This window comes from Pagrus major, chromosome 2 (genome assembly GCF_040436345.1).
Source record: "Pagrus major chromosome 2, Pma_NU_1.0".
Taxonomy (NCBI): Eukaryota; Metazoa; Chordata; class Actinopteri; order Spariformes; family Sparidae; genus Pagrus; species Pagrus major.
Genome location: NC_133216.1, coordinates 10,110,560 through 10,137,943, shown reverse-complemented (window position 1 = coordinate 10,137,943; position 27,384 = coordinate 10,110,560). Strand labels below are relative to the sequence as shown.

Here is a 27,384-nt window from a genome sequence, read left to right as displayed (position 1 = left end):
AGATCACATGCAGCTTCCTCTGGAGCCATGAAAGACAAAACCACTTTTTTCACATGTGCAGTAGTACTCCTCAGGAACTGTGAACACACATTAATGAGAAAAATTAAAGGAGTTTCCTTTTAATTATTTATATTTTAAACTACTTTATGCTACAATTAGGAGGAAACCTTCTAAGAGTATTTCTAAATGGGGGTATTGTTCAAGTGTTGGATATGAATAATTCTGTCCTTTGATTCAACATAATCCTCTTTTGATTCATTTTCTTTGAGATATGATAATCAAAAAGTGGCTTATTGTCATGCATTATTCGCTAAACATTAAATAAACAACAGAGGCTTAGTTCAGCAGCAGGCAGTATTTGGCTTTGGCTCATTCGCTCTCTGTTCCCTGTAATGATTGTTGAAAAAGCAGGAAGTTGAACGAGTTGATGAGTGATGCACTGGTGAGGGAAGAAGGTCACGCTGCTCCTCCTGCTGTTATTCTCCGTGTCGGAGACTATTCTCATTGTATCTCACACTGTGATGAAAAAATTATGAAAAATATTGAGTTTTTCCAGACAACTCTGTGGTACCCGCTCAGCTTCAGACTCACATCTGCTTTGAGGCTGATAGATCATCTTTTTCACTCTCATAATCCAACTGTGTGAGTTTAGTTAGCTCTCTGGAGGGACTCTGCTTGTTTCACACAACAACTCCATGACTAGCCGCTGGTTCTGACACCATTATTCATACCAACAAAGCAGAGCTGTGACTGAATTAATGATGCAAACAGTCAAAAGACTTCCAGTAGTCACAGGTGTTTTATGAAATCTCAGGCAGCCCTCAAAATAATTTGACTAAAAGGAACATGGAATGGGAATTTGCACGAAAGATCACCAAGCGAGGACTCAGCATAACTCATCTTTCCTACACTTCAGCACCAGCAGCGTAATCCCTTGAGAACAGCAAACAGGTGCAATAAGACATAAAAGATCTCATATCCATCTGGTTTCGGTACTGAACAGCAGCTGAAAATGTTTCGAAAGTGTCACAAAGCAGCCTGGATGTACCTGTAAGTCTCCCCCTCAAAGCAGCATGAATGTATTGCAGTCATATTGTGTCCTCTGCAGTTCTGAAATTAGCTCTGATAATGAGTCAGCGCTGGCTGCCGGCAAGGTCGAAGCTCTCTGACCATTACAGATTAGAATAATGTGCAAAACACTGTTAATTGTGTTTGTGAATGTTCATGCTTTGAATCGATAAAAAGGCAAAGAAAGTCAAAATCTAGAGAAATACATGTTTAAAATAACAAAGCAGAGAATGGATTTCACTGTTCTCTGGTTTGCCAACAAGACAGACTCACAGTGAGACGCTAAGCGGAGCCTGCTGAGCTGTCACAAATGAAAATATTCAGCTTTGTCTTTTGAACTTCTCTTGACAGAAACATTTGAAATTCCTGAACCATAACAATGAACAATTAGAAATTAGCTCTTGATTATCTTGTCTCCCATTCCCGAATGTCAGAACAACCTCAGCTCTTTACGTCGGTGTGAAGACAGCAACGCTGCCCTTAGCCTGAGCCCAATGTTTCCTATTTGTCCTCGATCGAAAGAGGAGAAATGTGCACCGAGCTCGAGCCTGTGAAAGCCTGCACGTATTCAGACGCCCACGTAGAGCAGAGCCCAGCCTGAGAGAAAGTAGGGGCGGCTGATTCAATGGGAGCTAATTCATTCAGTCACTTTATGTCCCCTGTCAAAGGCTGCTCCCCACAGGCCAGCGCAACATCTGGATGTGTCCCCTCTGCTCTGCCTGCGTGGCTTTCATGTCGCTCTCAAGGGACTCGGACAGTTTCTTGGTGTGCCAAAATCCATCTTGTTTATTTTGCATTCGCCGCTGACACTTCACACCATTATTAAGCAGGATTCAGTCGGACTGGAACAACAGTATATAAACTAGTGTGCACATTTTATTTGGAAAAATGAGCAAAAGCACTAAAACGGATCATTATAAGGTCGTCCTAAACCGATACAAAACTCTTAAAAGAAGACTTCATTACTCTTTATGCTTCATCTGCTCACAGTGATCACAATACTGGGATAAAACATCGACCAGTGAGGGGAATACAGTCTTCTCCTGCCTTTAAACATCAAAGCACAAGAAGAACTCATGTTACAATAGATTAAACACATGCCCTTGGCTTCCTCCATCGTTTTGGTGGAGACCGTATGCAATTAATTTATTTCCATATTCCAACGTGAAAATAGAAAGTGTCAGTAATCCTCAGGGAGATTTAAACCAAGTGCGAGGGGAGGGCGGTAATCTTATAATCCTCTGTAATGTCGTAATGGTCTCTCCAAGCTTATCTAAACTAAACTAACTTTCCCGGCGGAATTCAATCACAGATACAGATGAACCGTAAAGAGTAATGTGACTAATGCTCCTTGTGCAATTCGACAATCTCATCATCTGCTGCAGCTTCATTTAAAAAAATATCTACAATCGCAATTAAATAAAGTCTCATGTTGTCACATCAAAAGTAGATATCTACAAACAGTTCTCAATGTACAGATCTGTGTATATTGACAAAGAAAGAAGAAAAATGGTAAATAATCATAGTCCTTGTTTGACAAAAAGATCCCAGAGATATTTAAATCTGCCAAAAAGCAGATTTTTTTCACCAAAATAAATACATATTATAGTCATTTGTAAGAAACTGCTACATCCATGATGCTGTGGCGACTGGCGACTGGACAGGCTGGAGAAACTCTGAGGTGAAGATGGCCTCGGTGTACTCCTCCACGACGTCCTGAAACCCTGCAGCCACGTCAGCAACAGCCTCCGACAGCAACTCGTCCGCCAGGCTGAGGGACAACAAACAACGAAGTCATTAAAGGGAAAAAAAGTTATTTTCTTCAAAACCAAGTTTCAAAGACGGCTCCTGGGAGTCGGCTTCTTCTGAAAGTTAAATAACAACTTTCATTTGCAAGAAAAGTCAAAGTCTAACGTCTAAAAACAATCATGGTTTACATCACAATGAAATTGATTTGACCTCTATTACTACTATTTCACAAAACTAAAAGAATCTAGACGGTGTGATTGTTATTATATAAGCCCATTATTACTTCCGCCCAGGAGGTTATGTTTTCATCCGTGTCTGTTCGTTGATTTGTTGCTGGTTTGATAGCAGGATTAAACACTGACTTCCATGAAACTTGGATGGAGGATGGGTGTCTGCCAGAACAGACACCATTAACTTTTGGCGTGGATAGAGAAATCCTTTCTCACCTTCTTCAACACTGCGAGATACAGCATTTTTCGGCATTTTGGTTAATTTCTCATAATGGGAATATTGCATGGATCTTGATGAAAAGAATCTGCCGTTTTTAGTTGGCTGGTATCATCGGTATCGGCTCATATTCGCTTTACTGACTGCTATCAGTCTATCTGAAATTGAGATGACCTTCACTGATAGAAGTGGCCGATGTCTTTGCACTGGAGCATTCAAGAGCTACTGGCTCTTGACATCCCTGCCATCAGTTTATTATTGACCTTGTGTCATTATCTTCAAAAATACAGAACATGCTATTAAAGCAGGTTTTTCCTAACCATGTCTACTGACTTTCAGAGTTGAACATGAAAAACTCTCCGTCTTATGCCTTGTAAGGCATTAAATGAGGGAAAATAACTCAAAAGATTGGTGAGCTGAGTGCAGCAACGAGCTAACTTTCAGTGTTTTTCAGCATTATCTGGGTCAGTGCACACAGAGACTAAAGCACGGACATGGGGGGATAAGTGAAAGTGGTGTACACTCTTACAGAGCCCCGAAAACGCCAAATCGTTAAGTTGTCAGTGCAACAGAACAATCAGAGTAGCTGTGTGTTGAGTCAAGACAACAACACTTTGCTCTCAGCACTGCATCCAGACTGAAACAGAAAGCCAACAATCTACTGTTAAGGATTGGGAACAGACTAATATGTGAAAAGCCATGCTAGCGCTGCTGAACGACTCTTCATATTCTGGATGTTTAACCCTCCAAATGTAATGAAATCTCATCACCGAGCCGACAGTGTAAAAAGTGAATTTGAAAACTTCAAATGAGGCTTCAAGTGTGTTTGTTTTCTGTGTTTTCTCTGTGCTGAGGTTTGAATGAAGTTTTGCAATTTTGCAATCAGTCTGTTAGCAGACAGAATGAACGCGATCCTCCAGGGGGTTCGGCTCTGCAGCAACATCAAGCCGCTCATTACCATCTCATCACGCCGACAGGTTTCTGCACTGTGGCAGAACAGCAGGGGGTCTACATGCCTCCACGTATGTGTTCTCTCTGAGATAATTGGATGGCTTCACACAATACCCTTATTTTACTCCAAATTCAGAAAAGTGCAGATCCATCTCTTGAAAACTCATTGATGTGAGACTGATAATGAGCGAGCGACACAAGCAGTCAGATCCCCTGGGTGTGACTGGACTTTTCAGCTCTGAATTTAAGCAAAAACTATTTATATTGCAGTTCATAGTCCCTGTGACACAGAGAGAAAAAAAGACAGACTTATAAATGATTGTAACTGATACAAAGACATGGATTCAACGTGGTCTCGTAGATGAGAGGGAGTTTTCTGCATTCTGCACTGCGGCAACTTAACAGTTCTGTTAAATATGCAAATGTGTGAGTGGGAGAGAACAACGGTGAACAGTAGAGACACGCTATGCAAACCATAACCTCTGCATGATCCTCTCAGAGCGAGCTCTTCAGACTGCACATAATGTCCGTCGAACACGAGAGCAGGAAAACGTCTCATTTTATGCAGTCAAAATATCTTTACATCACCTCAACGACACAAAAAGAAGACAACGGATAAACTTAAGAGTCTGTCAACCGTTTAGTCAGTTTGTACCTGCTGGCCACGGCCCAGGGGTTGAAGCTGCCGACGGCCTCGTGAGCCACAATGCGCAGGTAGGCCTCGTAGTCTTCCCGGTACCGCCGGATGTTTCTCAGCATGCTGCCTGGCACAGTGATAACAGTCCCCCCGCCTCGCTCCACTGGGCCTGGGAACACGGCGCTGGGTCCGGGCTGCTGCTCATCTTGGGCTGCCTCCTCTGTCAGGCTGTTCTCAGAGAGGATGCTGTGTCTGAGGAAACATGAGAGGAAGGCAAGCACGTCACCTTTTTATTACCTTGATCGTTCACATCGTATGAACTGAGTTAAGGGCTTCTGAGGGCTGTAGAGAAGAGGCAAACTGGTTTATTGAGTGCAGCGCTGTGATTGACCAGAGTCACTTGTTGTGCCTGATAGGTGGCCGAAGATGATGAGGTTAGGAGAGGTGTCAGAGAGCAGGCCTCCTCTCTCGCCTGCCCCTTTGCTCAGAGTGAGTAGGGGCTCAGCTGGGCATCGCCATGGTCTGGCTTTATAATCCTCTCTGCTTGGACAAATCAGCCTGGCTCCTGCGACACCGCTCTCGCTGCTATATTTAGTGTTGCGGCAGCTACCAAAGCAAAGTGCCTCCCTCTATTGTGCTCCCCTGCCTCGGCTGAACTTGTTTCTGTTTTGACTGTGTGGGAGCTGCAAACCGCGGGGTGGCCGTAAAAATCAAAGTGCCACCACAGTTAACTTGGCTTCCAGGCCGAAATGGGTCGATTTGTCCTCTGAGGGGCATCTGGGGCAGATGTGGTGAAAAGCAACAAAGCAGCAACTTGCAAATTCATTTCCTATTTATAAAGTCGAAATAGCACCCATGCTTTTTGTGTCGTATTGAAACACGACCAAGACCTCGGCCCTATTTCCTGTCAACAAAACACCATTCAGACATTGTGACAAGACATATTTTCTCCAAGGGCAGATTGATGTAGCATAGTTATCTGTGAAAAAGCGTGACAGAGACGCAACAAATAGGTCAGGGAATATAACAGTATATGAAACTCGCACTACAACAGACATCTTGATGTACAGTATTGTAGATGTTTCTCTTGCCATGTATCAGGTCACACAGAATTAATTTATCATGATACAATCGTTACATTTACTCAAGTACTGTACTTTAGTACAATTTTGAGATATATATGAACTACTTCATAGTGAGTACTTTTACTTTTTGGTACTTTTGTGTAGTAAATACTTAAATGCATGACTTTTGCTTGTAACAGAGTATTTCTACACTGTGATATCACTACTTTTACTTAACTACAACATCTGAATACTTCCACCTCTTCCACCAAGGGCAACTTATCGTAATAGCATCATACCGTGACCTACTCTGTGATTCTCATCCCTAATCACAAAGAAGATGGCTGAATAACTAAAAAAGACAAAAAAAACATCCTCTACCCCTCACACTCACCCACCTACAACTTGGCCTGGACGCGGCATACACAAACCAAAACAGATGAATAGCACTGGCAAGAGATCACCTCAAGTTAGCCCACTCATTTCTCTACAAAAGCTCCAGCTTTGCATCACCCAGGCTGGGAAGCAGTTGACCTGGCAGAGGACAGTGCCATACATGCTGTGTCATGCAGGCTGAACTGAATCCGAGTTGGACAAAGACAAACGTGGCACAGAGATTGTCGGTTGGTGATCCAAGCCAGACTCACAGAAGCCCTGGTGAGCTTTTGAGAACTACAGGAAAGTTTTGTGCAGTAACAAACAGATGGAGGATGAACACTGTGGAGGAAAATTAATTGTGATTATTGTAGATTACTGCAATGCAGAGGGTGGAAGCCATCGCAACTGCACATCAACAGTGCAGCCATTTAGTGTGCTACACATACATGTCCTGAGAGGACGACTGTAGCTCTAAAAAAGAGTGGTGGAGGAGTGAAAGAGCAGATAAAAATACATGAAAGGTTCAGAATATTGCTGAGTGGTGCTTTCATCTTCTCATTGATTTGTTTGACCTGCTGATGGAGCAGCGGTAGGTCGGGCGGCATTAGCCAAGCCGGGGGGGACAATTGGGGTCTGTGTCTGGGCTCCTCACCATGGATACGTAAACCTTATCTGCCGCTGTGCCGATGTTTTCAGAGATGAAATCTCTCACTCTATTATTTCAGTGGTCGTTTGACAGCAGCAAGGCAAGCACAAAGGCAGCAAAGGTGTAGAATAATAGATGTTTTGGAAATAGATAAAGGAAGTGTCAAAATATTGAACTACCTTCCCACGAACGGTGAAGAGAAACTCTCTTCTGACAGGCCCTGCAGTTGTAAGTCGTGACTCAAAAGACACCATAACAAGCCTCAGAAGACACTAAAAGAATAGCCTGAGTAAATGAAATAAGATCTGCTTTATATAATTTGATATCAGTGTCCCTCGCAGTCATCAAACAACACTCTTTAGTGTCACTGTCACAAATAACCTTCCTCTTTGTTGTTAAATGTGTGTTTGTGTGGCACATGATTGCATTCATGACTCTATTTCCCTGCACTCTGCAGCGACTGATGCGTCTCTCCGGGCTGAGAAATGTGGGTTATATACAACCAATCAGGGCTGAGTCGGCACACATGATGAGACCTTCACACAAAGCCCCAATATTAAACCTCTCCATTCTGCTACACTGAACACTGACAGAGGTTTAACACAACAACTAACACCAAAACAGGCATTTTTAGGCTATTTTCTTCCAAAGGAGCTGATGTAAGCTCTCTTTTAATCAGCTGCTTAGTTGCTGTGTAAGCAAAGCTTAATCAATGCCATCAATAATTCTGTTCTTATTCAAGTTTTCCTCTCTCCTAAACGCCAGTATTCACTTTCTGCTGAACACTGCGCAAGTGTACTAATGATCTGAACTGCTGGCAGGTATACAAATATCCAGACTGAACTGAAAACCTTCTGGGACTGAAATGTTCTTTGTAATAATATTTTTTCATTATCTGGAGGATTACTTCCCTCAGTGAGGTCAGCGTGTTGACTGGTTACTCCCCGGCATTAAAGCGAGGCATTACTGTTAAATCTAGACTCTTTTCTTTGACACTAATGCTGCTCATTTCCTCGGGCTGCAGATGGAGACGAGCTGTCAAATGTCATTTCACAATTATTATCTGAACTGTGGAACTCAGATCCTATTACTTTCTGTTAAAGACATACACATTCTGACATGTCCTCCATCAGAGATACACACTGACATTACACACAAGTGTTAATCTGTTCTTGGTGTATCATTTGTTTTAGCTTTGGTATTTCTGATGCAACAGGCTGCGTGGTTCTGCAACAAAAACTTTTCCTCACTTCATCTCCCCTGGTATGTGTTGTTAAATGGGTCATTTTAGCCCACAACGCTGTAGATCAGGTCGCTGACTCATCTCCCTCAAAGCTCAGGCCAGTTTACGAAAGCAACTTCTGCGCCCCTGAAGACAGCTCTATAAAACAACGTGCCTAATAAGCACAGTTTCTCTCTCTACCTCACTCCAAACGACTCCCAACTTTCACCTTTATTACTTCTTGGGGGGATTAAACACGGTGGAAAACGGGCTGTTATCTGTCTACACCAATTTTCTGCTCACACCTCGTTGTAGTGATAAGAAAAGAAAACTCCATTGGGAAATAAGCATAATGCACCCGTCTGCTCGTGGCAAGTGTCGCATTTATTGGCAGCATCTTTGTTGGTCGGCCCTTTTGTGTCAGCACAGAAAAACTCCCTCTGCCACTTGGCTATTAATTTGGCATGAATTAAGTATGAAAAATAAGATTTTTTTTTTTCAAGACGGAGCCACTCACTCGTCCAAGCAGCCGGCAAAGCGACTACTGAATTGGTTGGGTCTTCATTCAGAGCGGGGCAGAGGTGACTAATGTTGAGAATGTATCAGAATCGATGGTAATTATTTTTCGAATGACAACGAGTGGAATGACTACACGGCAAGCAATCGTGGGGCCGCAGCACATGACGCAGGCACTTTTCATACACAGAACCGTCATCAATACAAACAAAGTTTATGCAGTCGCGCTGATTGGGACACTTTTAGCAACCCCTCCTTCATCTAACTGTTTCATTATTGCACTGGAGCATCTAATGGAAAAGAGATTCTGTCCTGCCATTATGTGTGAGTCAGCAGACAGCATAACTACACACTCTCTATGCTGCCTTTACTAAGGGAATATTTTAATTAATGTACAAATGAAACAAACAGTTAGCACTCAACTGTGGGCTTAAACCTCTGATGTTCCCATTAAAAACATCAATCAGTAGATTCACTTTACAGAGAACACATATCAGCCACTTCTTGTAAATAGCAGACTAGTCCTGAAAGGCTGAGCTGAATAATTAACGAACATGTTTGTAAAATGCTTCGCCACAACACACTGATATACACTCCTCCTGTCTTTATAGGTATACTCTGCAGTATTTGTCGGTGCTTTTTGTAAACACACCAGTCGAAGCAACACAGACGGAGAGCAGCAATGGTTGAGTGGGCTAGAGAGTGAGTGTATGTAGCTTAACCCCGCCCTCGGTCAAACACCAATAAGAGACCAAGAGCAGAGAGACGGTACAGTGATGTATCTCGGTTGCTACTTTTTTTATTCCAACCACACAACCTGCAAGCAGTTATTGGCTTGGGGCTATGTGAAGGTCGACACCCACCAACATCCCAAAACCAGCAAAAATAAGAAAATACAAAAATACAGGTAGAGGGCAGATACGGACACTACCGCACACTTCTAGTAAGACATAAATAATGATTGAGAGAGTCCGCTTTTGTATGAGTCCGTCCACCTTATTCCCCACTCACTAAACTGGAACTAACATTGTTGTATCATTTGGTGTATCATTCATCCGTGGAGATCTAGGTTATTACTATTAACACTATTGTTATTGATTAAACCACTTACTGATGCTTTTAAAGCCTTGAAAGTGCCACCTGTGTGTCAGTTATTATAATACTGTTACTGACGCTAGTTCAACCAAGCAACAGAAGTATCACCTAGAATTGTTTTCTCCAGTAACCTCCCTAGTGGCCTCTCCAGGAAACTCGTGGATACATTTCTATTTAAGGAAAATCCCGCACAATATACCTTTAACGTAGACAATACTTGTAAGTCGATTAGTATACATTTTATCATAAATATTAGATACTTATTAAAGGGTTGATAGTCACTATTTTTCCATAAATTGCCATCTTGTTTGTTCCTTTTGTAATTAATTGGAGGTCAGTTTGCAGAGATTAGACCTCACTTTGACATCAAAGCATTTTTTTTCTACTGATTTGTGGTCAAAAAATCTTTATTACATCTACTGTGATTTCATGTGTTTAAAGAGAAAACATGAAAAGGTCCAGCAGGGTGCAAGTACTTTTTAAAGGCATACTAATTTGGGCTAAGGATGAAAGCCATGCAGGCAGGTCTGTCTCAGTTTGAAAACCGCAGGGATTCAACGAGTTTGAGAACAAATGAGCTGGCAGTTCTCAAATGACTTTGTCCTTACTAAGAAGCTGCAAGGCTGAGTACCTCTGAAACCAGAATAACTCGTAGAAAAAAACATAACACCTCTTCAAAAAGACCTGACACTAAATACTTCCAAGCGCCGGGGCTGTTTGCCAAAAAATAGAGTTATTACTTGATGGATGTGTTAAGAAGAGTATTAGATGAGTCAGAGTGTCTGGGGGGCCAAGTTTCCATAGATGGAACTGAACCTGAGGCACTCAAAATCTGACTGATTTTAATTTACTAATGGTGCTGCTCAAATTTGTCAGAAGCAGCATCCTGCTGGCTTGGCTGTGTCTACAACTTCTAGTCCCTCCACTTTCTTTTCTCTTCCTTCCAAGTTCCTCATTAATTTAAACAGGACAGCAGCTGCAGCCAAAGCCCTGGGCAGTGGAGGGTCTCCCTGTAGAGTCTGTTGCCAGAGTCAGGAATAGACTGTGCCCTGGGTATGGTAGCCACCAAGATATTTTTTCAGGATGAGTAAGGCCTCCCGGTGGGACGGCGCTTATGGGGCAATGACACATCATGCGGAAAAAACTAACTGTGCATTGTTGGAAATACATTAACCACTTTACTTTGCATCACGTCTAGAGGCCTCATTATAATGACTTCCTGTTGCTCTTGGTTTCAGAGGCTGGAAAAAATGCCACTTGAAAAATAAATTAAAAACATGAATACAAGGTGTTTCTAGCTTGTAATAGGTAAAACAAAAGTTGACTATTTTGTGTTATTATGTTACTTTCTAGGTATGTGTGTTTTATATTAAGTGCAATGAGATATTTTGACCTGAAATTAGACAAATATACTCAGTAAGATTTTGAGTTTTGGCAGTGTAGTGCAACCAAATGAAGTCTTTACTGCAATTATATATTTTCTCTTATTGAAAGTGACCAAATCTAAATCAAACTATACAAGTGTATACTTTTTAAACGGAGGATTATATATCACATAATTATCAATATTGTGCCAGAGCCATGATTACTTACACTGGCAGCTCAGGCCTATAATTTCAGCTCTAATGAATGAGAGGGAAGTTAAATAGGTCAACCCCTGACGCTGCACTCCAGTTAATATTCTGAGAACACTCCAAAATATGCCTCTTTATGATGAATAAAACAGCAAGCAGGGGGAGCTATCAGTGAAAGATGAGATGTAGGAATGATTTCTTAGTAAAACGAGGGCAGAGGACATAGTTGCTCACCCAGTCTCCACAGGTTTCTCTAAGACAATATCAGCCGCAGAGCTCTGCCTCGGCACCGACCTTGAAAGCCTAATTGGCTGAGGAGAGGCTGGCCTTGAGCCCGGGGCATAGCACTGGGGTCCTGGGAAGAACAGAGAGGAAGAGGAGGAAGGGGGTAGTGGTAGTGGGTGTTGAGAGGGATAGGGTGGAGCAGGGGACACACATAGACATATGAAAAAAACAAGAAGAGCATAGACAGAATGACAAGTATTTACTGACTCCCTCAGTTGTAGCACTGCTTCCACCTACAGGAGACCTAAGGGAAATCATCTCTACATGCAGCAAGATAAACAGATTTAGTTTTTGTTTCATTACCTGCTGGTCCTGGTCGGTCCCAGTAAAGAGGGTCTGAATAAGTGATGGAAGCAAACCGTCTCCTCACTTCCTCCTGATCTCTCTGCTCAGACACATACAGAGAAACACATTTTATAAATAGATTATCCACCTGCCAATAGTGACCAACGTCAAGATCAAGACTAGACGCTGCATCATTAAACAACACCAGACCAAAGCTGTCACAACAGTTCACTATAAATATCAACCCGATCACTGTTGACCTTTTCGGGCTCTAGGCTGACCTTCTGTTGGTTGGTGGGCTTCTCTCACCTGTATCTCCTCCATACGAAGCAGCATACTCTCCAGGGTGGGGGCCTGCAGCCTACGCTCAGCCATGCCCTCTAACTGTCTGTCTGCCTCAGCCGCCCACGCCGCCCGTGCAGTGTCCTCCAACAGATCCTCCAGCAGGGCCTCGCTCAGCTGCTCGGCACTCTCTGCAGCCTGTGGAACACAAGCCATGACCACCAAATTCTAAGTTTCAAGACCAAATCTGCTGTCAATTGTGAACTATTGGCAGCAGCAGAGCAGCTCACCCTCTCTGCAGCCTGCTCAGACAGTCGATCCCTCAGTGAGGAGCTGATCTTGTTCCTAGACTCACCAATCTGCTGAAGGTAAAGAGAAAGAAACAAAGGCAGTCACACTGGTGCAAAGCAAACATCATTTGTCCCCTCTTAATCCATATAAACAAGACTGATACTCAAAAAGTAACAGTATATCTTATTGACGGTAAATGTTTTAAAATGCTCTGTGTTTTATTTGAACAAATACAATGTATTGATTGTTTTCTACAGGAAAGTAAAATAAAGTGAAAAGTCTTCCTACCTGTGCTTCATCCAGCAGGGGCTGAATTCTCTCTCTGGCCTTCTGCTCGGCTCTCTCAGCCCACTGAGTTGGCGAGACAACTTCAGACCTGTAAACCAAAACACGCCCACGCTGCAAGCTGTCACCAGAGAGGCTCTGTGGCTGAATAGCTTGAACTTCAAGAGACTGAATGAGACATTTTATTCCCAGACAACATTTTTAAAACTTGATACTGAGACAGTTGTTGTATGGGCAAGCAACCAAGTGCTTGTTTGCTTTGTTTTCTCAGCATATTTGATGGCCTAACAAAGAGTTTTCATGGCAGACATTTCATCTTGTCATATTAAGAAATGCTCAGGTGGAACTAAAAATGTTTTTTTTAAATCTGCTCACATGTGGCCAATAAATTAAGACAAGGGATTAAAACATGTAAACTCTACAGTGCCCTGTAGAGTTTAACTGTCCAATGTCTAATCAGGAATTAAGAGGTGATCTATAGGAACATATGTTTTCTCTGGTGCTGAGGGGATGCTGCTCACAACCTGCATTGTTTTCAGTTCTATTGTTTCTTGGTAATTATGTCCATGTTGCAATTCCCAGTGTAACTGTTCATTTAATTGTGAGGTCGGCTGCATTGAGCTGTACGGCAGATTACTGTGTGGATTACTGCTCTGGGCAGTGGCATTACTGAATGTTCATAAATGACTTAATAATATATACTTAGATGTGTCCTATGTCCTGTACAAAATAATTATTATAGTCTGCGACCTCTGAGGAGCCTCTGAAGAAAGTTCTACGAGCCTTCTGCCAACATTACAATGATCCTGTCCCTAAAGGGGCCCTGCGGAGTTTGAACATTAACAAACAAAAGTTGTATTAACTTTCAGTGTTACTCACCAATCTAAGCCTATATATACTAAAAATGTCATGTGCATTTCCTTCCTCATAAAGAAGTTTTAAAGCTTAATTCTGACGTATGCTAAATCCAGCATTGTTTACTAGCCTGCAGTCTTCTTCTTTTCAGCATATAGTACCTTGGTGTGTTACCGCCACCTGTTGTTCAGTGGAATAGTGGGACACCACTGGACTGTGTATCGCGTCGTGTGTGTTGACTGCATTCACACTCTACTCTTCTGAGATGCCCTGTTGCGCTCTCTCCACGTAAAAATCTGCCTTGACTGTGTTTTGCTCTTGTGTCTTTATGTGCATCCTCGTGCTAAAGATAATGGGGACCCAATCATGGAAGAACAGCTCCATAGTACTACTACAGGTCTAAAATTCCACAGGGAACCTTTAAGCTAAATTGAATCTGTCTTTTTAGTTGAATTTTTAATGTTTTATTTCACAGTCAACTGTTTTAATCGTTGGCACATTTTTCTGTGTAGCTTGCTACAGAACGGGATCAATAAAGCATCAGTTATTTTGGCTGCACTGCAAAATCTTACCAAGTGTATCTGTCTAATTTCTAGTCAAAATATCTCATTAAACTTTATTCAAGACACAATCACATTAAAGTAGCATTTTAGTGAGATATGGGGACTTTTCTTTAGAGAAATCCATTTTTTTTACTCACTAAAAGCATGAAACGAATTGTATTCATTGTTTTTTTTCTTATTTTTGAAGTGTCATTTTCTGCCAGTGTGTAATCGGATCAATATCATTAACTGCTACAACATTGTGCCCTTCTGTTTACATCCCCTAAAACTGTAATCATATTTCTACTGTACCTTAGTATCTGAATGCGTTCAGCCTCTTCTTTACTCAGCTGGTTGAGCTCCTTTAGTCTCTGCATCGTCATCTTATCCAGCCAGGCTTTCCTGTACCAAGCCAGTAATCACCACATGAAGCAAAATGCAAACTCGATTAAGCATTCCACACACCGTTTATAATATATAATCCTCATCGCTACAATCAGGCTGTTGCCCCTGATTAATGGCAAAGCAAAATTGTAGTAATTAAGGTTTGATTAAACAGAAACATATTTGCAGCACTCAATCAATGAGGTGCTTATAAGCACTGAAAAGAGGAGAGCAATTAATCACTCATAAAGAGAAATGGCCTCAATCTGGCAGGCACCTATATTAAATTGGAAAGAATTATATTTGAATTAGAATCAAAGTATTGCCTGTGGCTCTCGGCGAGTGGGGTCTGCCACAGAGGTTAGAAATAACTCACTGAATACATTAACAATCTTTTTTTATAGAATCCATCCATTTTGCTTTTTCCTCTATTTTTTTCTAGGACAGACAATCTGATGTATGATTTCCAAAATGTGTTTTCTATCTAATAAACTGGAGAGATTAAAATCTGTCTGAATTATGTAGGAGACTGGCTTCACCTTAATGCTTCATTCTGAGCTTGTCTCTTATTTTCTGAGCTCAAGGCCGGCTGCTCTGCTGCCAAACCACCGGCCACCTTCTGCTTTGAAGGGCTGGGTGAGCGCTTCACGGGGGAGAAGAGACAACGCGGCTCTGGTCTTCTCCTTTGAGGGGATCTATTGAGAAGAAAGCAGAGGAGAGAAAGAATAATAAGTTAGAAAAAAGGAATAAGCAAGTTAAGGATCATGGAAATCTGAAGAAAAAGAGCCACTTTACACAAAAAACTTGCAACATCAGAGGGCTTTTCTTTCACGTCACATTTTTGTAGCAGTCACCATTCCTGAGGGAACAGACAAACTAGTGATTTTCTTTGAGCTATATTTTTGGTGTTTCTTATCCCATTAACTTAGTATGATTGATTATCTGCTGTCTTTTACCATCATATGTTACATTTATATTGAGGGGATACCAATTTTGCGAAGCCTACAATCATACAGTGAGTGGAAGGTATTAGTCCAGCAGCTTTTAGGCTATTTTTCTGCTCACGTCCACCTTCTGGCTGAAAAATGAACAACTTACTCAACAAGTCTCTCCTGGCACTGCTTGCACAGACTGATTTTGTTTTTCTTTCTATTTTTACATGTCTTTGTGTTAACAGCACATTAGTTCACAGTGCATTAATGAGCAGATCCCTACTGGATGCAAAGTGTTACCTTGAGATAAGAATTGCAAACATTACAGCAATAAAACCTTAGTTATGCAATGGTGCAAATCACCCACTGTGTGCCGAGAGTGACTAAGAGCAAAGACACTGGTGAACAATAATGGGTTTTGATTTAAAAAATCTCATGTGTCATCATGTTTGCAGAGAGATAAAAGGTTCACCGTTGTGGAGGAGGAGAGTGAGGGGATGTGGGAATCCAGGGCACAGAGGGCTCTTTTTGAGGGAGCTGGTTCACTCGGAGCTGAGAGGAGACTGTAGGCTGCTGGAAACCTGCGTCTTTGATCTGATGACATTATGGCAAAAAAGATAAAATACATGCTTAGATTATTTACATGATCGTCACGTTGTTTAAATCTCATCTGGCACACTTTTATACATCTTTTCACAATGGATTTAAAAAATTTTAAAAATCGTATTGCTTCTTATACAATGTATAATAATATAAAGTGTCAATCCAACACCTTCATTATAATGTCAGCCTTATTTCTCCCCGAGTGTGGAGCCCCTCCTTTTCTGCGGGTGGTGTTTGTCTGAGCTCGTCTCTGCAGCTCTCTCAGCTCCCTCTGTTGGGCGAGGCTCTCCAGGCCGGCCCTGAGCACCTCTCTTCTGCTCAAGGGCTGGTGAGAAGTGGTTTTGGGCTTCTGTGAGTTCATTCTCCTACCTGCTGACACAAATTAAAGACGAAACCCTTTTTTTAATTCATGCTTATTTAATTAAAAATCAAGGAAAAGCTACGGTAACAGCAAACAATAGTCATCCTCATCATTATCAACCTCAAGTAAATCGGTTTGGAACCTGGGGAGCGAAGGCATTATGAGCGAACACCAAACCACCAATTACACAATTAGCCATCATTCTTGACAAGCAGCTGGATCCCTCCTGACTGCTTCATAATTGGTAGACGGACTTAAGTTGGTTTCCAGGGAGCTCTAGATGCTGCTAAAGCTCACTAGAGGGGTTTGTGTCCTCTTTTCTCCAGGATGCCTCTTAGCGCAATAAGAACCAGCAGGTGATAACTGCTCATAAAACTAAGCAGCAGGGGACCGAAGTCCAGGGTTCTGCTTTTCACTTCCTGTTTTTCTTTCACTTCTCCATGGCTCTCTATCAATTTTCAGCTGCATTTAAGCACAGAGGGAGGCCCAAACACAAAACGCACAAAAGCCCTTAGGTGACTTCCACATACACGGGAGACTAAACAGTTTGGCCTTCATCAAAAGGTTAAAATCTCTATGCAGTTTTAAGAGGATTTTTCAGAACATGTACCACTTAAGTTGATGATTATGCAATTATATTACATTCATAAGGGTTGAAATTGTGTTAATAAATACAGTTGCTGAGGGTAGAAAAATAAAAACAGAGTAGAAAATGATTCTTAAAGTTACACATGCACAAACACCTTGATAAAGACACATAAAGGGGTTTTAAAGTACTCCAGGAAAAATAAACACTCACCATGGACACCTCTTTTGGGTTTTGTAGGTTTGCAAGGTCCCAGTACAGATGAGGTACTGGGACCCTTGGGTGCACTCATTGGTGACGTGCTGCGATGAGGAGACTTCCTGTGTGGAGGGCGTGCTCGGGCCTGCATCTTTTCAAGCATCTCTTGTTTACTGAGGGCAGAATCCAAAGTCTAGGAGGAATAGAGGGACAAGAAATTTATATTTGGCATGATCCACTTTAAAAGCTAAGCAGACAAGCTGCATATATAGACAAACAATAAACATAAAGTATGAGGATGATATTAAACAAATGACTACAAGTTAAGTGTTGACTTAGCTTAAATTTGAGGGTATTTGTATCATCAGATTAATGCTCCAAGAACTGTAAAATTTTCTATACATAATATCACAAGTTTGGAGGACAGAAAGTCACTGGGAAAGTTAATTTAGGCTTAAATAAAGTAATCGTATTGCTAAAGTTGGTCAATTAAACTAATTCATCTTTAACCCACAAACAGACCTCTGCTGCAGTTTTCTTTACTTGATGTATGTTTCGGATATTTTAGCCTTCAGTTTTGTCTTCGGTAGGTAAAAAACATGATCAGTTGGGGTGACTGTGGTAATTGGGATCATTGCGGCCAGGTGACTGATATGTTCTGTAAAAACATTACACTGTTCGGCTATAAAAAAATATTTAGGTTTTCTGTCAGTTGTTGCTGTTTGGTATTATTGTCCTGTTGTATTATTCTAAATTTGTACTTTGTACACTATCTTTAATTTTTAATTTCATTTTTTAAAGATATTTTTTTAGGGTTGAATCAGTGAATAAACAGACAGGAAAAGTGAGGAGAGAGATGAGGGAATGACATGCAACAAAAGCGCTTCATCCAAACACGTTCTGCTCCTCACCTCTAGTTTCTGTAGGATGTCCAGGGCCGTCTCCGGCACAGCCGAACCCTGTTCCACTTGCACCTTGGCTGAGCACAAAGAGAGCTGGCGGATCAGCTGGCCCAGCTCTTTGTAGTAAGGGGGGACCTTCCCATGAGATACATCTGAAAGCTGTTGTAGAACAACCTGTAAGGCCCTGAGTGTCCCACGGTGGGCAGCTGCCAGCCTGTTTATTGCCATGGACTGAAAGGGGAACAGAACGTAAATCAGTTTAACATGATTGTGTAACAGATAATTCTATGATTTTTACTGAGCGTTGGAGCTGGTAAAACCTTACAGAATCACCTCTAAGCAAATTAAAATTAACATTAATATTAACAGGAGACCCAAAAAGTAATTGTCCTTATTGCTTTCAGTGTTGTATTGTTATAAACAAGTTAATGAATGGTCTCTGTGAAGATGTACCTTTTTGGTCTTCCACATGTTCAGGCTTCGTAGTTTCTCTATATCTTCTTGTATCTCTTTCACCTTTTAAGTAACAATTTAGTAGAACAGTGTTTATACATACAAGGGAAATTAAGACGTCAGCAAAGGTTTATTTTCTATTACGTGTGGTAGTTATTTAACTACCTGTTGTTGGAGAACATAGATGATGCGTGCTGAGCGCGCTGCCTGCTTCTGTCTGCGTATGTCCAACTTGTTTTGCTCCTCAGGCTCCAGCGGCTCCTCTATTTTCTCTCCTGTTGTTTAGATCCCATTATTCATTACTACTCATAATCATACGTGTAATAACTGTGATAACCTTTTCAAGCTAAGTAGTACCACAAAACATATAATCAACAGTAAGACAAGGGCATAGTGTAACAAGTTGTTTTTGTGAGTCACCTCTGTTGGCTAGCTCTTCTACTTTCTGAATATAGACTTCCAGCTCATATTGCAGCTTGTGGATCTCCTGGCTTAAAGGAGCCTGTTTGCCTCCTTCTAGTTGTCTTAGGCCAGTGTCTCTGGTTGGGGGTGACAGGCTAGTTCGAGGCATGGAGGACTTCTGGGATGTGAAGTCCGACAGTTTGGCTCCAGGTCGGGCTGCTTTATCTTTTGGACTAGAGGCCTTTAACTTTGTCTTGCTCGGAGTGGCTCCAAGCTCCTGTAAAGAGAGAAAAAGACTCCCTTCAGTCACCGACTGAACAAAGTGGCAATCATTCCTTGGGTGGGACATAAATCAATAAGCTATTACTTATAAACTTTGCGCCATTAAGCTAGATCATTTACCTGAAGCAGCTCCACATCACTCGTTTCAAGGAGGGAGGCCTCCTGAGAGGGTTTGGCAGGGGATTTGGTCAGTGACTCAAGGCGCCTTCGTCTCAGATCTCGCTGGGCCAGCTGAACCGCAGCGTGTAGTCTCTCCTCAGAGAGAGCAGTGAAGCTAACGGAGCTGCGAGCGCTGTTCACGTTCTCACGCTCCTCCTGCAGCGGCAGCAGCCTCTCTATCACAATGGGGGCTGGCAGGCGAACATGGGTGGCACGGTTGCTGGTACTTGCAGGGATGGCTTCATTGAACAATAGCTGTGGTGAAAAAATACCAATCAGTCTTGAATTTTCCTCTGAGAACAGCTTGTTTGTTCAGTTATGGAAAAAATAAATACTTCTGAGTTTGTATAATTACCTCGTTAATATTATTATTATCGTAAAATATAAAAAGTCTGAGTTTCTCCAAAAACTACATAGTGCCCCTTTAAAGCACAACCCAACATCTTTTATTTGAAATGTTAAAAGAGGTATTAATTCACATTTAAGGTCACTTGAGGGCTGTACAGTACACTGTACACTGTGCTATATAATATCTAGTCTTCCGTCACAAATATAGGTGGTCAAAACTAAGAAATTACTTTTAGTGCAATGCATCAACTTTAACAACACCACACACCACAGTCTCCTCGATCACCAACACCTCTCTACAACAATTTGGACAAACAATGAACATTATAGCCTTGATAAAGTTAGGATTTATTTCAGGGCTAATTTGAGTATAGCTAACAATAGTTAGTGCCAAATAAACTAGCAAATGAGCGTAGATAGCATGCGCTATCGTAAATAAAGCTGCAATTTAACATTCACAGGCTTCATATGCATCTGCCACTGTTGTTTACCTTTGTTTGAGACATCCCATGAGTTAGACTGCTGCTGTGACCGTTTCGGGTTGTACCTGAGACCACCCAGTCTCTCACTTGACTCTGCTGTCCTACGGAAATCACACTCTGCAAGAACTGCGTAGTCATTTTCAGTCAAAACAACAGCCCGGTCCTGCCAAAGTAGCACTCAGTTCTCGATTTCTAACTAATGCTAATGACGGTTAGCATTAGCTAGCTAACTACGCTTTTGACTTGCAGTTTGCCAACATCAAGTTAATCCCAACGTCATCCATTCGACCATTTCGACTTCGCTTATAACTACTTGTTAACTTATATATGTGAATTATACGTCAGCTATGCACACAACGTCGCAAACTGGAGGCTAATTAAAACATAGCGCATGTTTAACGTTTTAAAATTTAACGCAAGCTTGTCAACATTTTGAACCGCCGCCATGACAACAACAGAACGCCGCTAGGCGGAAGTAGCTTTTACCAACTACGGGTCGGCAAAGAAGCCAAACATGAACTCAAACGCATTTTTAATAAAATGCTATTAATATTTTAAATAAGTTGCTTCTGTAATATTATATGAAGATTATAAAAAACGTGTCATTGTGTTATCGAATCATTTTATTTCTCGTGGAAAAATAGATGTTATAAATTCGTAATAAAATCATCAAGGTACACGGTCACTTTAAGGACCTTTGCACAAACCGGAAGTGGTACCGTGAAGTTTGGAGTATTTCTACCAGGTTCGGTGCTCAGAGCAGCAGTATTTCTTTCATCACTTGTTTGTGCCTCACAGATTTAACAGCTATAACCATAATAGTTGATGTTCATTAGTGCATTTGTCTGTTTTGACGTTCGCTCTGTCTAAACGATGGCCCATTACGAAGAAGTAAACGTGCATGGGTATGATGAATTCTGCAAGGCTGTGTCTGACAGAAAGGGAAAGGATATTTTCGCTTATTTCTCTGGCGATAAAGACGCCCAGGGAAAGAGCTGGTGTCCAGACTGCGAGACGGGTAACTTCATTTATGCTCTACATAGATAACAAAACCCGTGAGATGCTCGTACTTTCATTCTGAGCAGACCTGATTGAGATTTTTGGTCATGTGACCTCGTGTTAGCAAACTTTTCATCTGTGTGGCAGTGACGTGGATGTAAACTGTTTTACTGTGAAGGATCACGATGCTTGTTTATGTCAAATGTGGTGCATTGTTTCTCAGTCAAGTGTCTCTTCTTCACTCTCAGCCGAGCCATTTGTGAGACAAGAGATGACTCATCTTCCTGAGGGCTCGGTCTTCATCTACTGTCAAGTTGGAGAAAGAGCCTAGTCAGTGTTTTAATCTGAATAATTTCAATGTTTTATGGTGTAACTGTTCATCATGTCAACACCTGAGCACAGCATGTTACAGCTGCAGCTAACAATCACATTTATCTGCTGAATATTTTTTATGGCAATCAGAATCCAGTGTTATAGGGCTGCAAGTGATTATTTTCATTGATCTCTCGATTAATCGGTTAGTTGTTTTGTCTGTAAATTGTCAGAAAATAGTAAAAAAAAAAAAAAAAAAAAGGTTTTGTCCACAACCTAGATGTTCAGTTTACTGCCATAGACGAGTAAAGAAACTGGAGAATATTCAGATTAAAGATGAAATCAGAGAAATCCTTTCCTTTACATTATTACTCAAACTAATCAAGCAATTGTAATTGTCAATGAATTTAATAGTTGACAACTAATTGATGAATAGTTTCAACTCTACAATGTAATGCCTTTAAAATCAAACTTACAGTGTAACAAAAATCCAAATACTTAAAATGATATAAAACGGAAAGACAAGTAATTCTTTGTATTCGTTAAGACACTAACCAGTAACAAGTATGGATACTAAAATGTTAAGTGATCACCAAAAATTGACACATTTTCTGTTGGTCAGCGTATAGTTTTATCAGCTGATCGTTTCAGAATTAAGATAAAAAGGTGGATATTATTTTAAATGTACATGTTAGACAGCTGATAAACTAAAGAGCCAGTCATTGTGGACACATTGTCAATTTTAAATTATGACATTTCTAGAAAACCAGAAAGTGCCATCAGAATGATCGGCTAAATAATGCAAATAATGGATTTGATTAGAGCACCAAGTAATGATTATTTACCAGACTTTAAATTAATCCATTAAATTCCATTTATCGGTTAATTTTTTATTTTAATTTTTCAGATTTTTTTCATGTTGAAAAGCTAAAAAATCCTCCTCAGCCTTTCCAAGTCTGCTCTTTCAAATGTGTCTAATAATGTTTTTTCATGCTTCAGTTGGAAGAATCCAAATAACGACTTCAAGAAGACACTGAAGCTGACCGGAGTTCCCACTCTGCTGCGATACGGCACGGTAAGAATGACTTTACTTGACATGGATTAGCTTACATTCAGTTTACTCTAAATGTTTCTCAGGTAAATGTATATAAATGTGATAATAAGATCTGTGCAAATGTTAAAAGTCAACCCTCTGTAAACCTGTTTCAGCCTCAGAAGTTGGTGGAGGACGAATGCATGAAAGCGAACCTGGTGAAGATGATGTTCACCGAGGACTGAAGGAAACGTCGCTGCTCACATCAGTCATTAAAATTCAGCATTTCTTCACCGTCAAACTGTGAAGTTTACCACCATTCAGTTTCCGCTCCTCCGATAATCAAGGTCAATCTCCTACTGTAATTCAAATCAGCAACTGTGCAAGTTTACAACCAAAATATCCAGCATCCTCTGTTATATTCAGCTATTCAATGAAACCATTACTGGATATCTGCAGTAGACAAACAATGCCTGAGTGGATGTAACTTTTTCATTTCTACCTAATGTGCAATCTCTTAATCCTGTTTTATCTGAGTTTGATACATTTCCTCAAATGTAATGTAATTCTCAAACACTAGTTGACTATAAAAATATCTTAGGATGTTTTGTTTATTGTGACCATTGTGTGTGATTTTTGTTGCCTTACAGTAGGACTCAAATAAAGTGGCACTTGATGATGAACATTTGTGGCAGAAGAAGTCGTTCTTTGTGTTGTATGATGACCCTGATGAAGGCCAGAAGCTTAAATGTGCAAGTCTCAGAACAGGGCTGCACATTCAATTAAAATGCAATCACAATATGATCAGGTACTGTGGCGCTGCAGACAGTCCTGGCCTACAAATCTTGTTCTCCAGATGTAAGAAAACATGTTTGTTTGATACGGACCTCAACAAATATCCAATCATCGTGATATTAATAGTTTTTTTCAGTGAAAATGAAAATGATGCAAACTGATCAGTCACACTAATCATGAATCATATAACAATCCTAATATCTGTCAAAATAATTGTTTTTGTTCTGAGGGACAGGGATTGGAACTAGAACTGCAATTTAAATTATCAGAAGAAAGTTAATCGCCAACTATTTTGATAATCAACTAATCATTTCTGTCATTTTGCAAGCAAAAATGTCAAACGTGCTGGTTCCAGCTTCTTAAATGGAAGAATGTTCTGCTTTTTCTTTAGCAAATGAAGAGTCTTTTGGTTTTTGGACTGTTGGTTGGACAAAAGAAACTATTTAGAGACATCACTTTGTGCTCTCAGAAATTATGATGGGCATTTTTCACAATTTTATAGACTGATTAATCTAGAGAATAATCTCTAAAATCGCAGACCTAACTAGAACATTTGAGCAAAGTATTCATTGATACTAGGAATGTTTTTCACCTTTAAGACTTTTCCTTCCCCGTGCACCACGGAAGTATGTGACGTTGTACCAGAAAATGAAAATACTCAATTTGAATCATACTGAAATCATAATATCTATCACAATAATTTGCAAAATGATTTGTCTAAACCATGTCCTGCAGCCCTATCTCACAACATGTTGGATGAATTTTGGGGGGACAGGCATCAGAACTAAAGCTAATGGATTAGTATATAACTGTAGTCATAATGATTAATGGTTTGATGCAAAAATGTTTGCTTTTTAAAGCTTCTTAAAGGTCCTATTTGTAAAAAGATTGATTTTTGAGTCTCACTCCCAATTCATTAAAAACTGAGGCTTTGGGATGGCAGCCGACCAGTCCTACCATCCCAAAGCGTCAGTTTTCGATGAGTTTGGAAACCCAGAGTGTAATTATTTAATGAGCTGGGAATGAGACTCAAAAATCAGCTTTTCTTACAAAAAGGTCCTTCAAATGTAAGGATTTTCTGTTTCTCTTTGTTATTTATGACAGTAAATGAAGAGTGTTTGGTTTTTGGACTGTTTTTTGGGGCTTTTGTGATTTCTTTCACATTTTATAGACCAAACGATTATTGTAGAAATGAATCGTCCGATTAATTTATAATGAAAATAATCATCAGTTGCAGCCCTGCCTCGAACATCTGAACAAAGTTGTTGTTGATACTAGAAGTGTTTTTCACCACTCAAGCCTACTTTCTTTCACATTTGGATGGATTTTAAAATCCTTATGATTATTTTTGAAGCTCTTCGCGGCCTGGCTCCACTTTACTCTTGACTCGGATGACCTGTCCGAGGAAATAAGGCTGTTTGAGTCAGTGTCTTCTTTTAATGCTCTTATTCGAAGGCATACCCAGATTTTATCTGACTTGCTTTCTTATTTTATAGGAATAAACTTGATGTTTATTGTTCATTAATTTAGAATTTAAATTTGCCCCTCTTGCAGGCCATATTTTATCAGTTTAATCATTTTGGTACTTTATTTCATTTTATTTATGTAAGGCACTTTGTACTTTAATCTGTTTGGTGCTCTGTTAGTAAAGTTTATGATTCATGATTACAATACTCAAGATTAGTTAGGGATATTAGGATATGGGTGCATATATGCGTTTGCATGCATACGCAATAAAAGTCAAATGAAATGTGTCACAAATGTTTCACAAATTCAGATATGTCAGAGTTTAAACAATCAAGTGAAACAGTTAAATGTCCCTAACTATGTTGTTCCCTTTTATGAACACTAGGTGGCAGCACATCCACAGAAAAGTAGCGCGACCTTATCTTTTTTAAAAATGTGCAGATTTTTATTTACTGTTGTCAAGTAAAGCTAATTAAATTAAGAAATCCGAAGTATTAAACAAAATAAAATGCATTTATATGCCAGACTTAGAATCAAGCTGCTTTTAATCTAAAGTTTGGAGACAAACACACACGTCACCTCAGACATTTCTTAATAAATCTTCTAAAACACGTCCAAAACGCACATCCCTACAGTGATGAGGTGTGATCCGTGTGAGCACAATAAGCACATGTCATGCTGGAAGTGGAGCGGAGGCTGTGGGGAGGGAGAGGAGCGCTGCCGCTGGTGCAGTCGGGGCTTTTAGTCGGAGCGCATTCCTGCACAGCGCTCACACACCGGAGCACGAGCCGCGGTGAGACACGCACCGCAACGCCTCGCAGGGGCCGGGAGCTCACCTAACAAAACCTCACAGCGGAGGCGGAGGAAGTGCCGGCTGTCGCCTGAACGCAGCGGTTTACATGCGCAGCAGCCTCGGCTGAGGGTCACGGTTGTGTGTGTTTCGAGGGGGGGGAACCTGTACGCCGCGATGTCGGAGTTTCTGGTGGGTCTACTCGGGGAGCGGCTCGTCAACAGCGAGAAAGCCGAGGTGGACGTGCAGTCGCTGGGCGCCAAGCTCTCCCTGGTCGGGCTCTTCTTCGGATGCAGCCTGAACGCCCCGTGCAAGCAGTTCAACGGGAGCCTGTGCGAGTTTTACAGCAGGTTCAAAAAGACGTCGGAGCACAAGGACAAATTGGAAATCGTCTTCATCTCGTCGGATCAGGACCAGAAACACTGGCAGGACTTTTTGCAGGAGATGCCATGGCCTGCGTTACCTTTCAAAGACAGACACAAAAAGGTAAGATGGGTCGTGGTGATGAAGAGGGGGACACTGCTGCCTCTCTCTGGAGGCTCTCTCCGGGGTTGTTGACCGCAGGAGAAGCTTCCCTGCAGGCCATGTCTGCTCCTCCTGTCACTGCTCAGGTGTATGTGTTTTAATGTGGGTCAGTAAATTAGTTTCTTAACCTCTTTTTTTAATCAGATTCATTGACTGGACTTCTGTCATCTGCACAGTATCTGCCTATAAAACAAGCAAATACACTTTTTTTTCTATACATGTACAGAAAAAATACATTTAATTAAGACAGAGTTTTAAAAAAGCAGCCAATTGTGTGAAATGTTAATAAAAAAAATAGAGATTTCCTGAGGATTTAATTCTCTAATCGTGTTTCACAGTTTTTGATTATAACACTCAGAGCCAGTGAAGCAGCCATTATCATTTAACAAGATAGTCTAAATGTTTCAGGCCAGACGTCCCTCACTTATTAACAGCAGAGGAGACATAAAGAGACTTAATTTCCTTTTGTCTTCTCATTTCTGCTCGTATTATTTTTTTATTATCTCAGAGCTGTTATTGTATCTTCCATCATATCATCCATGTTGCTGCATGTGTAGCCAGTGTGTGGCCTTTTATTTTGCCATCATCTCCCCTGTTATACTACAGGCTTCCTGACACTGTCAACGATGCTTGTATGATTTCCAGTTCACTACTTTTGATTTAAGCCCTTTTTTTATATATATTTGTCTAATTTAAATCATGAGAAAACTTGGATTAATTTAAAATGTAGTGTAAACATCTGCTTTTCATCAAACAATAGACAACAAAAACATATTTTTATTTTAGAATGTTATTATATTATTAAATTGCAACATTTTTACCACCTCGCAGATTTTTAACTGTAATATTTTGATGAATTGGTTTTTGAAGGACGTTTAATTTTTAAGACGGTCTCTTTTAATTTGTGAATTTTTTTTTTATTTATTCATGTTGACATGTAAACATGTATAGATATAGTTTTTTAATAATTAAACTTAAATTGATTACTGGTAAATTAGACATATAATATTACTTACAATACAGGTAGTGTGAAAATAAGCAGGAACAGATATATACCTGCATCTACAAGATCTAAATCCACATATTAAACATTCTTGCATGCATGTGCACACACAACAATCAGCAGTTTTATATCCATATTCAACCCCATCGTTTCCATCTTTACTGAGTCAGACCGTTTCTGCTTCTAATTCAGAAAT

General features: G+C 40.6%; 3 protein-coding genes across 6 annotated transcripts in view; 2 read left to right on the top strand and 1 right to left on the bottom strand.

Moving 5' to 3' along the window:
* Positions 1 to 1,926: 1,926 nt before the first annotated feature.
* On the bottom strand, positions 1,927 to 20,731 carry kiaa0753 (KIAA0753 ortholog). Of its 4 annotated transcripts, none has more exons than XM_073480749.1 (18): positions 20,274 to 20,731; positions 19,396 to 19,689; positions 19,012 to 19,270; positions 18,757 to 18,866; positions 18,592 to 18,654; positions 18,148 to 18,369; positions 17,252 to 17,429; positions 16,261 to 16,460; positions 15,961 to 16,082; positions 15,096 to 15,251; positions 14,485 to 14,574; positions 12,779 to 12,866; positions 12,490 to 12,558; positions 12,227 to 12,397; positions 11,936 to 12,017; positions 11,582 to 11,702; positions 4,871 to 5,104; positions 1,927 to 2,839 (listed from the first exon to the last, which is right to left on the bottom strand). In XM_073480749.1, exons 1-18 carry the CDS (start codon positions 20,400 to 20,402, stop codon positions 2,695 to 2,697), a joined length of 2,733 nt encoding a protein of 910 aa, XP_073336850.1. In that variant the 5' UTR covers positions 20,403 to 20,731; the 3' UTR covers positions 1,927 to 2,694. The 4 variants fall into 4 exon arrangements, with proteins under 4 accessions (XP_073336850.1, XP_073336831.1, XP_073336839.1 ...); XM_073480730.1 differs by having other exon boundaries at positions 12,490 to 12,561; positions 20,274 to 20,720; XM_073480738.1 differs by having other exon boundaries at positions 16,261 to 16,463; positions 20,274 to 20,495.
* Positions 20,732 to 21,028: 297 nt separating this feature from the next.
* txndc17 (thioredoxin domain containing 17) lies at positions 21,029 to 23,291 on the top strand. Its single transcript, XM_073486646.1, has 4 exons — positions 21,029 to 21,282; positions 21,512 to 21,593; positions 22,575 to 22,650; positions 22,785 to 23,291. The coding sequence occupies exons 1-4, from the start codon at positions 21,138 to 21,140 to the stop codon at positions 22,851 to 22,853; spliced, it is 372 nt and encodes a 123-aa protein (XP_073342747.1). The 5' UTR covers positions 21,029 to 21,137; the 3' UTR covers positions 22,854 to 23,291.
* Positions 23,292 to 25,615: 2,324 nt separating this feature from the next.
* Positions 25,616 to 27,384, top strand: part of nxn (nucleoredoxin) — a 64,332-nt gene continuing 62,563 nt past the window's right edge. The window contains exon 1 of the mRNA XM_073487759.1: positions 25,616 to 26,146. Within this exon, the coding sequence (XP_073343860.1) occupies positions 25,838 to 26,146 (309 nt within the window). The 5' untranslated portion in view covers positions 25,616 to 25,837. The remainder of the gene's footprint in view (positions 26,147 to 27,384) is intronic.

Bases quoted from the DNA above. Each gene is read 5' to 3' on its own strand.
- kiaa0753 (XM_073480723.1), bottom strand. From the start codon at position 20,402: ATGACTACGCAGTTCTTGCAGAGTGTGATTTCCGTAGGACAGCAGAGT. The intron at 17,430-18,147 runs GTGAGGAGCAGA...TATTCCTCCTAG, and splicing joins ACATCCTACAGAAACTAGAG to ACTTTGGATTCTGCCCTCAG. The intron at 5,105-11,581 runs GTGAGCAACTAT...ATGTTTCCTCAG, and splicing joins GAGAAACCTGTGGAGACTGG to ACACAGCATCCTCTCTGAGA.
- txndc17 (XM_073486646.1), top strand. From the start codon at position 21,138: ATGGCCCATTACGAAGAAGTAAACGTGCATGGGTATGATGAATTCTGC. The intron at 21,594-22,574 runs GTCAGTGTTTTA...TTCATGCTTCAG, and splicing joins CAAGTTGGAGAAAGAGCCTA to TTGGAAGAATCCAAATAACG. The intron at 22,651-22,784 runs GTAAGAATGACT...AACCTGTTTCAG, and splicing joins CTCTGCTGCGATACGGCACG to CCTCAGAAGTTGGTGGAGGA.